The 19,088-nt window shown below is 40.5% G+C and overlaps 2 protein-coding genes across 2 annotated transcripts; one reads left to right on the forward strand and one right to left on the reverse strand.

The window, feature by feature from the left end:
• Window positions 1–2,563: 2,563 nt before the first annotated feature.
• LOC139471770 (PCNA-associated factor-like) lies at window positions 2,564–5,518 on the reverse strand. Its single transcript, XM_071254259.1, has 4 exons — window positions 5,394–5,518; window positions 4,901–4,978; window positions 3,894–4,068; window positions 2,564–3,063 (listed from the first exon to the last, which is right to left on the reverse strand). Exons 1-4 carry the CDS (start codon window positions 5,437–5,439, stop codon window positions 3,042–3,044), a joined length of 321 nt encoding a protein of 106 aa, XP_071110360.1. The 5' UTR covers window positions 5,440–5,518; the 3' UTR covers window positions 2,564–3,041.
• Window positions 5,519–7,533: 2,015 nt separating this feature from the next.
• On the forward strand, window positions 7,534–16,450 carry LOC139471622 (inactive C-alpha-formylglycine-generating enzyme 2-like). The gene is made up of 8 exons (XM_071254012.1): window positions 7,534–7,697; window positions 9,339–9,504; window positions 10,912–11,068; window positions 11,321–11,471; window positions 12,081–12,142; window positions 13,473–13,557; window positions 14,852–15,014; window positions 15,274–16,450. Exons 1-8 carry the CDS (start codon window positions 7,583–7,585, stop codon window positions 15,428–15,430), a joined length of 1,056 nt encoding a protein of 351 aa, XP_071110113.1. The 5' UTR covers window positions 7,534–7,582; the 3' UTR covers window positions 15,431–16,450.
• The last annotated feature ends 2,638 nt before the right edge of the window (window positions 16,451–19,088 follow it).

Consider the following 19,088-nt stretch of genomic DNA (forward strand, 5'->3'; position numbering starts at 1 on the left):
ATATTCCAGAAATTGGCTTCACACATAGTACCCATTTGGGGAATCTCGTTAGTCGCCTTTTACGGCAGACATGGGTTGCTGAAGACCTATTCAACCACTGTAGTCTCGACTATCTAGTGTGCTGGTATAGATCCATTATGTTGCGATAGATGTCCCGGGGTCCATTCGCTGTCGTGGCTTGGGGAGCGACGTCACATTTATGATTCTCTTCGCAGTTTAAATACTTTCAACTTTTTAAGTTAACTGATTGGACGGACATTGATGATGTTTAATATTACTGTTATTAAGGAACTATTTCTATTCCATCCGGTGAAATATATTTGGAATACCTCCATAAAGTACGCGGTGCCCATGGGAACAAGTTAGCAGCAATGTATCAAAAATAATATACACTATATACATGATATAGTTACAGAACACCCGATTTTCTTTCATTTGACTGTAGTTAATGTCATGACATCCCAGCGGGGTACTCGGGCGGGGGATCGAACCCGGGTCTTCGACGTCACTAGTGACACATTAACCACAGGGCTACATCACCGTTCCTATCCACTGTTTAAACAAGGTCGAATGATTTGGGGGAGATACTTCAGCTTTTTTACCTGGTTTTAATACTGATTTTTAAAACTGCCAAAAAACAACAAAGTTTTCTATTCCTTTGATAACAAGTTATCAGCTCGCCATCTGAGACATCGCAAAATGCAGTATTTCCGATTAATTTATTGTTTTGAAAACAGCACGATTTTTTCTGTATTCCAAGAATGGAGATAACATTTAATTTATAAATGTAAATATTTTCTGATCGCTATGTCTTTGATAGATAACTATTATCAGAAAAAAACGATAAAAGAACATCTTTACAAATATAACCGTTAACATCTTGAATATCTAAATAAATGCAATTAATATATTGTCTCTAGTCACTGCAAACACAAAGGAACAGGTGTGGTGAAATGGAGGTTAAACGTCACGTTCAAGATTATTACACGTATATATAGCAACGAGCATGCACGTTAATTTAGCGCTTGTGTGACAAGTCCGGTTTTATAGTGCAGCACGCCCAGATTCCATGTCGTTGACGTGGATACCCCACTGACGCCAAACCGACCATTCCTTGTTTTAATCCCTTAAAGCTGGTCGACAGGCAGGGTAACAATAAGTACCATCTTTCAGAGCATTTCGGTACCACGCGACCGGGTTCGAACCACTGAGCAGACGCTATATCCATTAGACTACGGGGGCAACTGAGGCGGTCCCTATTAAACAGAACAAAGACTTCTTCTGAACATCCTCTGTGTATTTGAAACAGGAATGACAAAATGGTTATCGAGTAGCCGAACGATTGAAGTTTTCTGAACCACAAGCCACTGTGGTGTTGGGTTTGAGTTTTTCCAAGTGAAAAGTCTTCTTTCTTATTGTCTGGGGCATATATAACAAGTAATGTGAAAATAATGTGTTCAGTAGAATAAAGAGCCCCTGTGAGCATACTACATACTTCTAGTGTTGTCATGGTTTCTTTTGTTTTAACAGTAGGCAATTATTTTTCATCCAGCAAGATACACTTTCTTCTTGCTACAACATAAAGTGTCGCCAGACAATATGCCTAAAACAAGATGGAAAAAGCATCTTAAAAACTATCCAGGTTTGGTGATTATTATACGTGTGCTTCTTTTACTTTCGTCAGCCGTGATACGAACACAACATCTTAATCGCTGTTGGACGGCGTACTCAGAAATATTCTCGCAAAATAACGAGTCTGGGCAAAACAAACCAGTGATGTGACACCATGAGCACCAATCCACTGATTGTGATACACTGACATGTAATCAACCTGAACCATGTCACGGAGACCTCCACACAAGGCAATACCAAGGCAGGTTCACATCGAGACCTTCAAATGCCTGGACTGCCAAATTCAATTTTGACAACTTTGCATCACAAATTGAAGTTCCAAAGATCCTATTGAATGGAACAGTTTATAAAAATATATAGTAGCTCTTGTCCTCTAAAATGCATCAAAAACTTGAAAATTGAAGGGATTCATAATAAACTACTCAAAAGGTCAAAATACACCAGATTCTTTCTTATCACAGTTGATCCGTCATGAGTGCTATATAAATATTACAATCAACTCAGTATTGATAAGTTAACGTTTAGTGCACCATTTAGTAATATTCACTTTCTATCCTCAAGGGGGCAGTCTAAGGTGGCGCAATTCGCTGTGCAGTTGCGTCCCTTGGGCACACCAGAAACCTATGATTGTGGGTTCGAATGATCGAATCCTGGTTCGCCCTGATTATGTTTCTTGGTTTGTCAGCACCATACCCGTGCTCGCGGGTTTCACCGAAGTGGTAAACGTCTAAAACCTACATCACTTTCTCCCACATAAAGCTCATACGCCATGAAATAACTGGAATACTGTTCAAAGCGGCGTTAAACCTAACTCACAACTATCCCCCAGCTTACTTCGAACCTCACCTGAGAAACAACTGCAACATCTTCCATTATGCTTTTAAAACATTTATTTCACAGTAGCTAAATATAAAATACTACATGAAAATATATGACAAACATCTTTGCATACAATGATGAAATAGGTTTAAGTGGATATTTACAGATGATGATGTTCCCCAAAAGCACTTCATACTGTGTACCCATTTCCTTTTCAAGAACGATGTGAGCAATGACCGAGATCTAAAATGTCCACGAAGGAATACCAAACTGGGAACAGCCACCAAACTTATACCTAACAGAATCCTAATACAATCAAACTGGAACTAACCAACTTTAAGGCATTTAGAGCTAAGGGACACAACTCTTGCATACTTCTCTCACACATTCATTCGTCTATGTACAGTGGCAGTAGGGCCCGAACAGGCACTGGTCAAGTGAACAGTGCACCGCTCTTCAGGGCTGCTGGTTGTGGGGTATTGCAATTCGTCGTGAGATCAGCCCCAGAGAGAGGCACTGGTGATTGGTGCACCACTCTTCAGGGCTGTTGGTTGAGGTGTATTGTAGTTGGTTGTGAGATCAGAGAGGTCCTACTCGCAGCTTCCAGAAGCACTGAAATAAAACACAAAACAGCATTAGAAGTTGGCACTAGTCCTGTAGGCCTTGACAAATTGCCCAATAGTTAAGGTATCATAAGGACCAGTAGAAATTTGCCATTTTTATGGGTTTGGAAAATGTTATCATTATAAGGACAAGTGGACTAAAATGTTTCTACCACTGATAAAATTGTAATGCAAGATTGGCAAGAGGCAAAATTGCCAGCCTTGCCACATTTACTCTTAATGAGCACAGGCATGGCGCCGACAAACCAAGGGTCACATTCAGAGAAAGTCTGGGATTCAAACATACCAGGAACCTGGGACAATCAGGTTTGCGGAGGTGGAAACTCTTCATATGCTGTTACTGTTACAATTGTCCCAGTAAAAACATGAGTATGTTGGGTGCAAAGCAAGATGAGGATAAAGTTGGTGTTTTTATTAATATTATATATCCAAAAAGGATAACGAGCAGAATGATTTTAATAAAATCCATGATCTATAATAGAAAAGTTATCCAAACCAATGACCCAACCTTGAATATTGAACCAATTCCCCAAACCCACAGTACAGCGCATTCAAGGCTAGTAAAATTAGGAAAGGACTGCCGCAGCGTTAGAAATTGGCACTAGTCCTATAGTCCTTACCAAACTGCCCAATAGTAAAGGTATCCTAAGGACTAGTAGAAAATTTGCCCATTTTAAGGGTTTTGCTATTTGTTATAATTATAAGGAGTAGTGGACAAAAACTGTTAGTTTCTAACCCTGACCGGTGACATTTCTTATCTAGCTTATTTTCATTACATATTGGTTTCATCTTAAAAATGAGATATAATTGTAGTTTTACCCAGCTCCTGAGTCGGACTCCAGCACTTCAATCTCATCGCTGTTGCTGCCACTACTCGAGCTGGACTGACTGTCAACATTCTCTTTGCCTTTGTTCAAGAATCCACCGATGCCTTTCTGCCAGTCCGGTATTGGCCGCTGACACACAGGGTTGCCACCGGCATACTTTGTCTTACCTGAAAGAACACAATTAGAGATCTGAGCATGTTGTTGAAACCCTAGCCAACACTTTCTAAATTATACGCCTATCGATTTATTTTTTTTGCTGTTAAATGTCTCATTCAGCAATATTCCAGCTATATGACAGGGGTCAGTAAATAATCAAGTCTGGACAGGACAATCCAGTGATTGACATGAGCATCGACCCTGCATTTGGGATACGATGACATGCATCCCATTATTTGCCTCTCATGACAAACATAGTCACCCCATACGGTAAGCATTGGTTGCTGAAGACCTATTCTCGTCCAGATATTCACAGGTCCCACACCTATTATAAAAATATGGGTGTTACAATTATCTTAGCGCGTAATTTGCTATGTGGAATGGGACCAGGACTTCTAAATACTACCCATGGGTCACACCTTGGTAGAATTGCTGTCAAATGAGGCGACCGTGGGGCAGGCTTCACCTGATGTGAAACAGACCTCCAAAAAAATGTGGTTTAGCGGTGAGACAAATTACAGCTTTCCCTAAGTTGGACGTGATAGGTAACATGCACATTTTGATATTGTACAGAAAATAAGACCAATTTTTTTTCAGTATTACAAACATAAGCATGGTTAAGTCAAAAAACTTTTAGAATGCTTAATTAGTGTGTGTGTGTGTGTGTGTGTTTGGTAGAGGGGGGGGGAATTAATAATTCATGCAAGTGATAAGTTGTTTTGGAGGAGAGTCTTTCCCAAAAACTCATAAATATAAGTATTAAAAGGTCCAACCTCTGGCAAAATGTGAAGCATGGGTTATAGGCGGAAATTTTAAATTATTTGTTTTTAATGTTTTACGTACCTGATTTGGGGGACCCGGCGCTACTGCAGCCAGCGGCGGGGCTTCCGAGACTCTTCCTTGGGGCTCGCGCAGCAACAACTGGGGGGATTAGTAAATACACACTGAACAAGGTGATGAAACACATTTTGTCACCGACGCAAACTAAAATAGTTAAAGAATAGTAATACGTGACGGTTTTCATAAACAAGAAAGAAGTTGTTGTTACACAGTCAATACTGACATTTGCCTCAATTATCTGTCATACACAAACTGATAAACAGATATATTAACATCCTCAGTGGCGGTCAAACTAATATTACCTTCATGATACTGCCAAACATCTCCGACAAAATCCCCTTACAACATGTACAAATAATCAGCAGCACAAAGCGATATAAACATGGCCTTGCTGCTCAAGGCAGATACGGGGAAAATCGCGTCTACCTGTTGAGCAACAACACTTGAGAAAATAGGCAACACAACTGATTTTGTGATGTAATAAACACATGTTTACCTTTCCTTGAAGCAGCACAGCCTCCGTCAGCTTTTGTTCGCACCATTTTAATCAGATATTTCCTTCGCCTCGCTCAACCAGCTTCTCGTTCTCCACAGCCGACAGATTTGGCGCGCTTCAGCTCCACTGGCTCTCCCGCGTAATATTCCGGAGACTCGAATAATATAAATACTTAATTTTATAGAAACAAATGCCTCTCAAATTTGTTTTAAAACATGTTTCTACTCAACAGATCAATTACTTTTAAGGATGAACAAAATAAAATAAATCGGCAGTTTCCGCGAACAAAGGGAAGTAACTGTTGTGGATATCAAACGTAAGTTTTGATTAATCAGAAGTGCTCGGAAATGGTTCGACTCCATATAAAAACGCCTTTTTTTCACGAATTCATTTTGCCATTTTAGCTTTGCTTACGATTGATCACAACTATTTGGCCAATTAATTTTTATATATTATTATTATATTATTATTATTATTAGTAGTAGTAGTAGTAGTAGTAGTATCATGATTATGATTATGATGATTATGATTGTTGTTAGTTTTGTTGTCATCATCATCACCACCACCATCATCATCATCATAGCCATTATATAATTATGATTATTATTTAGTGTGATATTATCATCAACATCATCCTTATCATTATTATCAATGAATACACCGATAAACAAATTTTAAGGGATGCTCATATTATTATTCTAAACATCAACAGATTAAAGATTATTTTAAAAAAATATACATCTTAAAATGCTACTTGGTCTTAGACATCTGTACATTTTACTTTAGTTATGCGTTTGTATTAATTACGATAAACAGGAACATGATTGAGTTTCGGCAAATTATAGATTTCATTCATATCGACATATCACAAATACAACATTACAGTTTTGAACATATTTTTAAATGCCGAAATACTTAATGGCAGTATTCAATTTAGTCATTATTCCCGAGAAGTTAAAAATATCTTCGATTTTTTATTTTTAAAACAGGAACAATATTATTACTCCTTCTGGGTAATAGCAATTGTATATATCACAATAACCTATATTGTACATTCCTTGCTTCCCGACCCGTGAAGATCCAGGGTAGAATAGGTCTTCAGAAACCCATGCCTGCCGTAGAAGGCGACTATGCTTGTCGGAAGAGGCAACTAACGGGATCGGGTGGTCAGGCTCGCTGACTTGGTTGATGCATGTCATCGATCCCAATTGCGTGGATTGATGCTCATGATACCAATCACTGGAATGTCTGGTCCAGACTCGGTTATTTACAGACCGCCTTCATATAGCTGGAATATTGCTGAGTGCGGCGTAAAACAACAAACCAACCAACCTTGCTTCCCTCTAAAGTCTTCCCATTTATGTATATGGATGGAGGGTTGGAAGTGTATTGCTTGTCACATATACCAGAGGCAACCATAGTGGATCAGGTGGTCAGGATCTGGGACTTGGTTGATTTGAATACTTTGGCGGCATGGGACGTTGCTCGTGATATCAATCACCTGTACGTCTGGCCCTAACTCGATAATCGATTGGGCGTCGTGATAAAGCCAGAATATTGCTTGAGTGCGACGTTAAACAACAAATAAACAAAGCTTGGGTATTTGTGTAAAATAAAAGTGTTGCACATTTACTTATTTTAAATATGAATTCAGATTTGTATAAATTTAAATGATAATAAACATGGTACAATTCTACGTTCGTGTATCAACTGCATGCATGGCACACGACTGCCACGTTTGACTGTCGGTCTCGCTCTGCTTCATCGATCACGGGGCGCAATTGTCAGCTGCGTTTGAGCGACATGCCCTCAATCTAGAAACCATGTTCTCGCGGCGAACACAATGTACATAAAGAACACGGGAAAATTGTGATATTCACTGTGGAGTGTATTTCAACTTAAATCGAGTCTAAAAAGTAGTCACATGAACGGGAACAAGAAAACAGAAACGAGATCGTTTAATGACTTCGCATACCTTTACAAAAACTATTCAAGCGAACGCTGTTATTGAGAAAGGTCTTGATGCTATTGACAATTGACATTAACGTTTGTGTATAAGCTTTGAATTGGTTTTACACAAAAGCGCACCCTTCCCAGTCGGCGCGGAGCTTGCGCCAGCTGTGACGAAGTCGCGGTCACACATGTGGTGCAGCACAGGCGTCGATAATTGTCCATGACGTTGCTTAAAGATGGCTACCACGATGGGGATATGGAAGAAGTGGTTGTCAGTTATTTTGGTATTTTTGGGGTATTTTAGAACAAATGGAGAGGATGTTCATCCGCACGACGTCAACATTAAACACAGTAAGTATTAATATGATTCTCCATAATTATAACTACCCTGAAAGATTATTACACGTATTGGCAAAAGCTCCATTCCTTTCTATTCATGAAATACCACAACGTAGTGTCTCTGTATTCGTCGCTCTATATGAACCATGTATGTTTTAGTAATTCTATTCGATCAAATATTATTTAATCCCACTGGTTGTTTGTTTTTAATTCTTTTTTTTTTAAACTTATCTGATACATTTATGTTTTGCGTGTAAGGTTATATGTTTTGTTCAATCGTCATGGTGTTTTCAGTAAGAAAACAATATAATTAAAATATTTATAAACATTCGCTTTACCGTTCTGAGGTACCGTGTCGTCACGTAATGGATTAAATGAGCTACAGAGAAAAAACCCTCGATTCATTAGAAATAGATCGAATTCTCTATTGAAGTTATGTGGATTTGATACTGTTGTCAGCGGGATCGGGTGGCCAGTATCGCTGACTTGGTAGATGCGTGTCATCGTGTCCCACCTGCGTGGATCGATGCTCAAGATGTCAATCACTGGAATGTCTGGTCCAGACTCGATTATTAACTGACCGCCGTCATATAGCTGGAATATTGCTGAGTGCGGTGTTGCACAACAAACAAAACATATAACCCGTCCTGTATATTTGTACCCCGTTTTCAGGGAATATTCGTGTATTTTATATTACAGCCGGTAATAAATCCTCTTATGTGCGTATATTTATGTTCTCAGTTGAAAGGGTTACAGACATAGGCGTATTGATTATTTGGAAGTCAAACAGGCGGTAAGGGGAGGTAATCTCGAGATGATAGACAAGCTGGTGTAAATGTTGTTTTATGCCGCATCTAACGCATTATCCCAGTAACATGGGGGCTGTAAACAACCGAGTCGCGGCCATGCAAGCAAACCAGTCACTGAAAGCATAAGCAGCTATCGCCGTCGATTACGTTGACGCGCAATCGACCACCCATGTACACTCTCGTGATCCCCGATAGAGATAGCTTTGTAAGGCAACATGTAATTAAGAACAGCAATGAAGAGACGAAAAGTCACAGTAGTACGATCACAATTTATAAGATGGTTGGGGTAGCCTAGTGGGTAAAGCGTTCGCTCGTCACGCCGAAGTTCCGGGTTCGAGTCCCCACATAGGTACAATGTGTCAAGCCTATTTCTGGTGTCCCCAGTCGTGATATTGCTAGAATTGTGCTAAAAGCGGGTACAACTATACACACTCTCATGGGAACAATTGTTCAACTTGTTCAGACCGACCCGTTCCCATGAGAGATTGTCCACATTTCTAGGCTTGGCTATCAGGAGGATTTACTACACATCCATGGACTTTTCTTTTAGTTCAGCGGTTAAGAATAGGCCCTCAGCAACACATGCTTGTTAGAGACTTAATGGATCGGATAGTCAGGCTCGACGATGTGGTATCAACTTTTCATTAACGTGTCTCGCTGTACACATATATCACTCATGGCTTGTCTGATCTGGATTCAATTATTTAAGTCTCCGTCATATAGCTGGAATATTGCTGAGTGCGGCGTTAAACATCAAACAAAAAACAAAGAAAGAACACTAAAGTGTAAGGTTATGAGTAAGACCTCATACAGTCATGACACGGTTGTCTCCCCTGTGTTTCAGTAATGCTGACATACAACCACCTGACACCAATGCAGCTGTTCAAGGCCACGGATTTCTGGATGGGAATCAACGACCCAAAATCTGAGACGGGGGAGTTCCCATTCCGAGTGGGGCACACGAAGAGCTTCTATATGGATATGTACCCCGTCACCAACGCTCACTATTGGTACGATCTTTCGCGCCACAACGACAACCCATTCGTTTCAACTCGCCCCTTTCCGTAACCACTAGTTAACGTCAAAAGATGAATTAATATTATCACAAAATCCGATTTTTTCAACTCCCCAAATTCATTTTTAGACATCACAAAGTCACGTATTTATATGTAAAATCGACTTTGTGGTATCTATAAAGAATGAAATAGGGAATAAAGTGTAAAACAACGCCTCATAGGCTCGTCGTACCCAAATATAACCGGGTATTGAACGGAAATGTACGGTGAACACACCACATCCTAACATTTCAAAGCGTGATATTTTTGTTGATGTAATACATTGTTTAGAGTCTTATGGCGTCTTGTATATGTATTCACTGATATTTCCCCATCTGTATATCAATTTGGCTTTTCATTCCTTTAATATTCACGGTTTGCATCGTGATAATTCAGTGCTAACCAATGTTATCTCACCAATGGGTTAATAAAAAAAACTGTTCGTGGATAAGATGATGAATATAAAATCCATTTCCTAATCATAAGAAATATTTGCGAAAAGCAGAGTCCATTTTACGATTCCGACTATATCATAAGTGTGCAACTTAAAAAAGATCAGAACCACCCTATTCCTTCATATCACAATAGTTAACCTGTCATGCCTTGACCCCCATATCGGGATGTCTTTAACATTTTTTCAGTCGTATATGTGAATCACTATCAAATAGTGGTGATGGGAAGACAAACCGAGAATGTCAGAAATCGAAATAATATGATGGAGTTTAGATGGTTTTGGAACTGGTGGTACACACAGGTCGTCGATATTCTTCAGCGTATACACTTGAACAGCCCTCGTGAAGGCTGAGGGGGGCTATGGGTTCCTTGTCCAGTAGGGTTTTTTACGGTTCATCTTTTCACAGGTGTTCCAGATGGTTCATTTTCCAGGACATTGACTATTGTCTTAAAAAAAGCCTTGGGGACAGGTCGAATATTAAAGGGGTGGGTGGGGCATGAAATAATGACACAGCGAAGCTTTTTTCTCTCAAAATTGGGTAATGTCCCAAACGATTTGTCTCCAGCAAAACCAGTGATCTTTCCGACCCGGGGTAGAATAAGTCTTCAGCAACCAATGCTTGCCGTAAAAGGCGACTATGCATGTCGTAAAAGGCGACTAACGGGGTCGGGTGGTCAGGCTCGCTGACTTGTTTAATGCATGTCATCGATCCCAATTGCATGGATCGATGCTCATGATGCCAATCACTGGATTGTCTGGTCCAGATTCGATTATTTACAGACCGCCGTCATATAGGTGGAATATTGCTGAGTGCGGCGTTAAACAACAAACAAGCAAACAAACACAAGTGATCTTTCCAATGCCTTACAGTATCTGTCACTGTATCTTCGTGACATGGCTGTTTCCAGGGAGTTTTCAATGAAGAAGCGGCGGTACCGCACGGAGGCCGAGACGAAGGGATGGAGCTGGGTGTTTGAGAAACACGTGTCCGCGGATACAAGGCAACACATGGCCGTGAGAGGGGCAGACAACTGGCTTGCCGTGAAGAAGGCCAACTGGGAGCACGTGAGTTTGGGTCCGGCCTTTAGGGGTTGGAGTTGTCTCTCGTGTGTAGTATTTACATATCTATATATCTTATTTTGTATGGATGTTTTAACCGTGTTTTAAATTAAACCTGGGCGATACTTACATTTGTAACCAACCTGTTGTATTATCAATCATGGCAACTGTAACAGTGACACGCAAATGAACTCGGGTGTTCTTTAACTTCTTTTTTGAGTAATGTAGGTGTGTTGATGGTGCTCTCACTGATTCCAGCCCGAGGGTCGTGACTCTGTGATTGACAAACGCTGGACACACCCCGTGGTGCACGTGAGTTTCGAGGATGCCGAGACGTACTGCAAGTGGAGGGGGAAGAGACTGCCCACTGAGGCGGAGTGGGAGAGGGCATCACGTGGATCGCAGCTCAGTAAGTTTGTTAGTTTGTTTGTTGTTTAACGCCGCACTCGGCTATATTATAGCCATATGACGGCAGCCTGGAAGTAATTGAGTTCGGACCAAACAAACCAGTGATTGATATTAAGATCATTAAACGTTCCGCACCGATGGGTACGATGGCAGGCTATCAACCACGCACCGAGCCTGTCCAACCCATCCACGGAGTCACCCATACACGGGAGTAGACCATACATTCCCATTCAAACTAATTTTGCCTCAGTTATGTGTCAATTATGTGTCCAAGTAGTAATATATACCATTTATATAAAAAAATGTGAAATTGATGAACAAACATTTTATTGTTGGCTGTGTAAGTGAATTGGATTTATCATAAAAATCGAATCTAGGATTCGAAACCATGATAATCAGAACCTGACACGAGTAAGGGACGCAACTCTGCATCTTAGGTGACCGGGCAACACTTGTCCCATTTCTGTAGGGTTTGTCGATTGGCCTGGCAAAGTGCTACACGAAAATACGGAAATGATGACGAAATAATACAGTGGACATATGTCCACAAATATTGACCACAAATGTTTGATTGGCGATTATATCAAAGACATGTTGACTTACTTTTTAGATCACGTGGTCCAGTATCCCTGGGGCGACTTGTGGGAGATAAAAAGAGGGAATATTTGGGAGGTAGGTCAGTTACCATGAAAACACGTCAACGGATGAAAGTGAGAAGAATATGAATGTGCCCATCTTCCCGAGGCAAGAGAGTTAACTGACTTCAAAAGTCCAGTTTCCACCCTTGCCGATCTAGACTGGAATTCCTGGGCTCGATCGTAGCGCCACCAGTGGCTATTACGAGTTATGTCCTTTCTATGCCTCTCCTATTGACCAATCAGATTCAACCTCTCGTATCACTTGCATTTGCTTCAAACAAAACGGTGGCGCCCAGTCAAGACGGTCTGATCGATAATCAAGATGTATATTGCGTTAAAACGAGTCTTACATCGCGAAGTGCATCAAATCGCGTGAGCACCTTGATTAAAAGCATGAAAAGATTTAGAAAATATCTGTTGACAACGAGTTAGCGGTGCACATGCTTTGCAAATCCTGCAGTCGACCGAAATCTGCATGACACTTTACGAACCGGATTTCGATTTCGGTGCGCAATTTTGATTGGACTATGCATAGACTCGTTAGCCCAGCCAAAATGTAACTCCATAATACCAGCCTAGCTCGGCAAGGGTGAAAACTAGACTTTTATAGTCAGTTAACTCACTTTCCTCGGGAAGATGGAATGTACCTTGAAGCGAGTGGGACAGGCTAACATATTGATTGTGAGACTACCAAATCAACTAAGCCTGGAAAATGGCATCCTAGAATATTCTCAGTATACAAGACCCGTGAAGATCCGGGGTAGAATAGGTCTTCAGCAACCCATTCTTGCTGTAAAGGGCGACTATGCTTGTCGTAAGAGGCAACTAATGGGATTGGGTGGTCAGACTCGCTGACTTGGTTGATGCATGTCATCGTATCCCAAATGCGTGGATCGATGCTCATGCTATCAATCACTGGATTGTCTGGTCCAGACTCGATTATTTACAGACCGCCGTCATATAGCTGGAATGTCCGGCGTCAAACAACAAACAAACAAACACAGTATACAACTTCCTATTCTATTTTAAACTGCATAGCAGGGGAAAGTACACCCAAATTGAAACAAACAAGATATTGTTATTCTGTGGTTATGTTTTTCATACCGGTGTCAAAGTTGTGCGACATTTTGATAACGTTTGTAAGTTTTTGGTCAAATCCTATTTACCAATGTGTACCTTCTTTTCGCGGCAGTTTATTTATCCTTATAGAATGAAGATATAATACACAGGAGAATCGAGGACATACCGTCATGTCATATTGTTATGTTTAAATGCGAGAGACCCATAGAGAAGAAAAACTCGCAGCCAAGACATCTTTCAAATATATACTGTTTTCTCTTCAAAAAGCTTTGATTTCGTTTCAGGGAAAGTTCCCAAAGAGGAATACAAAATCAGATGGCTTTGAAGGAACCTCACCCGTGGACGCATACCGAGCCCAAAATGATCTGGGTAAGATTGAAGATCTATGAAGGTGTGCGAAACCAGCTATCGCTAGAAGCTCTCTTAAAACTTTTAAAGACTTGTACTCGCGTTATCCACGGAAACATTGTTTACAAACCGTTTGCCTGGCTTGATGCGAAGGAACATCGTAAATGAACTGTCGGCCTGGTTTCAGGTCCGGGAACATCATATATGAACTGTCGGCCTGGTTTCAGGCCCGGGAACATCGTATATGAACTGTTGGCCTGGTTTCAGGTCCGGGAACATCGTATATGAACTGTCGGCCTGGTTTCAGGCCCGGGAACATCGTATATGAACTGTCGGCCTGGTTTCAGGTCCGGGAACATCGTATATGAACTGTCGGCCTGCATCACTGTCAGGGAACACTGTATGCAAACGGACGACATTTTTCGTTGTCATCGAAACTTGCGTAAAACTTCCGACCCGCTTTTCAGACAGGGCACATTGTGTACACTTTGGGTATTTTAAAGGAGTGGTTGGTTTGTTGGATAATATAAATGCGTATTTGTTATGTTTGAAAATTTAAAGGCATGTTTGGCATGTTGGAAAATATAAAGGCGTGTTTAGTGTGATGGAAAATGTAAAGACATGTTTGGTATTTTGTGAAATGTAAAGACATGTTTGGTATGTTGTAAAATGTAAAGACATGTTTGGTTTGTTGGAAAATGTAAAGACATGTTTGGTGTGATGGAAAATGTAAAGACATGTTTGGTATGTGTATGTTGAAAAATGTAAAGACATGTTTGGTATGTTGTAAAATGTAAAGACGTGTTTGGTATGTTGGAAAATGTAAAGACGTGTTTGGTATGTGTATGTTGGAAAATGTAAAGACATGTTTGGTATGTTGGAAAATGTAAAGACATGTCTGGTATGTTGGAGAATGTAAAAACGTGTGTTATGTTGGAGAATGTAAAGACATGTTTGATATGTTTGAGAATGTAAAGCCATATTTGGTCTGTTGGAAAATGTAAAGACATGTTTGGTTTGTTGGAAAATGTAGTAAAGACATGTTTGGTGTGATGGAAAATGTATAGACGGGTTTGGCGTGATGGAAAATGCAAAGACATGTTTGGTATGTTGGAGAATGTAAAGACGTGTTTGGTATGTTGGAGAATGTAAAGACGTGTTTGGTATGTTGGAGAATGCAAAGACATGTTTGGTTTGTTGGAGAATGTAAAGACGTGTTTGGTATGTTGGAGAATGTAAAGACGTGTTTGGTATGTTGGAGACTATAAAGGTATGTTGGAGAATGTAAAGACAGTTTGGTATGTTTGTGTTTCAGGAATGTATGACATGATAGGGAACGTGTGGGAGTGGACCGCCAGCCCCTACTACCAGCCCCTCATCCCCCACGACCTTCAGGAGACGCAGCACATCTTAAAGGGAGGCTCGTTCATTGATACAATTCAAGGGGACTACACTTATGTCGTGAGATCATCCCAAAGGTAAGGGGCCACAATGGTACATGAACCATTCGTGACAAACTCACCCCATTCCGGGACAAGCCGAAGGTAGAACCTAGTAACTGTTGTAGGTTACGGAAACATGCGAATGGTAACGAAGAGACAAGAACATAAGATGATCGAAAATCATGTGGAAGGAAATCGAAAAACAAGGATTATTTAACATTTATAGGCTTATCACTATTTTACCCAAACTAGAAACAAGAAACTAATTTATTTGGACGATATTTCATTTTCCCAGAATGCCTCAAGCTCCTGACTACTCGTCCAGCAACGTTGGCTTCCGGTGTGTGAAAGACGCGCCAAAGTATGACCCAGACTTCGCCGCCTACCGGAGACAACGAGAAGAACAGTACAACATGCAGTTTAAACAGGCTATTGGGAGAGACGAGTTATAGAACCGACCACAGAAACCTGTGTTGTGAGAATGAAAGAATTTTGTGGTGTTTTGTCATATTTTTGTGCGTTCATCATCGCTTAATTAATCACTTAAAGTCACTTGTTTCGGCAGAATAGATTAAATTCTAAGACTAAGAAATAATTAATGTTGAAAAAAACAGTGTCAGTCACGATTTTAGAATTTAGAATTCTGCTTCTTAACACAACATCACCTCTAGACCGGTCCTTAATAGAAAGCCTTGTAGATCAAAAACTGTATTAAGGTATTATTATCGATTTACAATGTCAATAATAACCAGCAGTAGTCAATATGCTTCAACCATATTAACGTCTTTGATGAAAATATAATTTTCATGTTATGAAAGCAAGAGAGAAAAAAGTAATTTGGGGTCATTATTATGTAATAATGTTTCATCAGTCAATTTCAAAAGGGCGACGATTTGATTGGAAAATACCAACAGATTTTATTTGTAATTGTGGACATGAACACCGTTTGGTATTGCAGTCAAGGCGTTAACAGCACACATATGAACCAAAGGAATACTTTCGTATTATATATATACTTGGCGTCTCCACAGGAGCCGTATACATTATTTGGGACCCTTTGTGACATTTAGAGGATTGCCATTTAGACGTATGATATCTAATCATAGATAACTAGTTATTTCTTCATTGAGTTTGTTCATATAATAATCGTATTAACGTTTCTAAGGTTTAGAAAGTGCCGGAAAATATATCTAAAACCAATCTTTGAAAATACCTTTCAACATTTCAAATCACCTTCTGGATATAATGTCTTTCAGCAACAACCGCAATAATATCATGGTAATTCATACTTTCAGTAATGCTGACTTATGTGTTAGATTTCAACCATCGTGAACGTGGACAAGAAATACAAGTTGCATCAGAAGCACGGAGATGTTCCGTGTCGATTGGCATGGCTGTACTATCAGTAGTCAACGAGAAAGAGTGCATGTGTACTTAAATGGATATCTACTTACATCTTGTTTGTGACAATAAAATATAAAACCTTTGGTTGTCTTAGTTCAACCTGTGGGACCCGTGAAGATCCTGGCTTGTATGAGGTGACTAATGGGATCGGGTGGTCAGGCTTGCTGACTTGATTGACGCATGTAATTGTATAACAGTTGCAGATATCGATGCTCATGATCACTGGGTTGTCTGATCCAGACTTGATTATTTACAGACCGTCGTCATATAGTTGGATTATTGCTTAGAGCGGCGTTAAACAACAAACAAAATTTTCTGTCCTGCGATTCCACTGCGGCTGTGATCCAAGATCCACGAATGTAACAGTGTTTCTATCATAGCAACGCAGGAGAGACGTTAAGCCTATGATGACACACCCATGGTGTAGACCTTCAACTATACTCCCCCGGTACTCAAAAGAAGTTTTAAAAACCAGCCATTTTTTTCATATAACTGTGTCCTAAGATTATTTTGAGAAGTATACATTGTGAAACAAACCCAGGTAGATATACCAAGGGTCACAATCAGTGTGATTCTAATAGTCGCACTAATCAATGCATCTCTGGTAATGCAATACTGAAATTGGGATCGAGTGGTCAAAATGGCTGGCGTGTGATTGCATGAGTATTGTGACTGAAACAGTATTAAGTACTTCTTTTCAACTACACAACTGAGACAGGTAGGAAAACACCTATCAACAATTCATAGATCCAATTCATTTTCAGTTGCTTGCGTACAAAAACGCACAAAAACTTTCAAACGCCTAATAGTATAACAGCGCTTTGCGTAAAGATACATTTGTGTATATTGTGTGTGTATTAACAGTGTGTATTGTGAGTAAATACTCAAAGAAGTATCTGAAGCCCCGAGCGTTTGATCGTGTGAAGAAAGTTCGAAGTGACTCGGGGGCACGGGTGGCCCAGTCGTCTGAGGCGCCGCGATTCGCTGTGCAGAGTTGCGTCCCTTGGGCACGCCAGAAACCTATGATTGTCGGTTCGAATCACGGTTCGCCCCGATTATGTTTCCAGGTTTGTCAGCACCATACCCGTGCTCGTGGGTTTCACCGAAGTGGTAAACGTCCGAGACCTGCAACACTTCGGGCTTTCCTCCCACATTAAGCTGACACGCCGTGATATGACTGGAATACTGTTAAAAGCGGCGTTAAACCAAACTCACTCACTCACTTACTCGAAGCGACTCAGGTCGTGGACATTTTTCACATTGGTGCATGAAACTCACGAGCCCAAGGGACCGTATAATCCGTGCGGATCGAACCCACGACCAGCGCATCCTGGCACGCACGAGAAAGGAGTCTTTTCACAGCCAATTTAGGTACCCTGTTCGCACAAATATAGAATACACATGAAAGGTCCGGTTTTAGCACTACGGCTGTTGTGTGTTAAACAACTGGAGATGCGACGCTTCGTGAAACCATCGATATAATATGATTGCACTCCCGGACGAGACGGAGACGGGTGGGGCAGGAAATAATGACACAGCGAAATGTGAACCTGAAAAAAAAATGTTGCTTAAAAATAGAGAGAAAAAAAGAATAGAAAAAAGGTTCGGCCCCCAAGCTGTTTTCTCTCAAAATTTGGAAATGTCCCAGACTATTTGTCTCTAGCAAAACCAGTGATCTTTCCGCCCCGGGGTAGAATAGGTCTTCAGCTTGCAACTATACCCTTGAAGATCCGGGTTACAATAGGTCTTCAGCAACCCATGCTTGCCGTAAAAGGCGACTATGCTTGTCGTAAGAGGCGACTAACGGGGTCGGGTGGTCAGGCTCGCTGACTTGGTTGATGCATGTCATCGATCCCAATTGGTCCAGGCTGGATTATTTCCATACCGCCGCCTTATAGCTGGAAAATTGCTGAGTGCGGCGTAAAACAACAAACAAACCAACAGTACCACCCGATCCTGTTAGTCGGCTCTTCCGACAATAGAGTTGCTGAATTCCGGTACCCAAGGAAGATTGAAAAGCTAATTCTCAAGCAGTCAGATACTGGACCTGCAAACACTCTTCCTGTGAACGGCAGCTCCATATTTCACCCTGACCGAACAAATACCACATACAAGAAGTAGATATTAAATAATGTTTAATGTCGTTAATCTGGTTACCCGCATACCACCCAAGGCAAGCTCCACACACTGATGTGACACCCGCCTCCACTGTAATAAACAGGCACTGACACAGAGTTCCCCTTATTGGAAGACCAGGTACATAACTTGAGCTCTCTTACTAAATTTAAAAATAAACATAAGACAACTTAATGAACGTTATGTTGTCCATCGTGTGTGGTGAGTGACAAACATGCACAAAAAACTCATTTGAATTGGAGATGTAGACTGGAGCAGTCTCCTTTTCATTATAATAAAAGGCATAAGCTTGCAACAAAATATAATTTGACATTTTTGTCTTAAGTTATGAAATAGTTTCAAACAGGATTATCATGTATAGGGGACACTGACAAGAGATTTTTCTTTGAAATATACTTTTTTTTAAATTGATATAGTGGACAACGACTGCTCACAGTGTAGGGTTGGTGAATCTTGATGGTTAAATTCAATAATGACAAATGTAGGTCTTTGATGATGCATTTGCAAAACTGAGAAGCTTTATCAATGAATACATTCACTTCCAATCAAGTTTTTCCACTATTCTAAAAG

The sequence above is a fragment of the Haliotis cracherodii genome, unplaced genomic scaffold (assembly GCF_022045235.1).
Source record: "Haliotis cracherodii isolate W230 unplaced genomic scaffold, xgHalCrac1.p SCAF_23, whole genome shotgun sequence".
Taxonomy (NCBI): Eukaryota; Metazoa; Mollusca; class Gastropoda; order Lepetellida; family Haliotidae; genus Haliotis; species Haliotis cracherodii.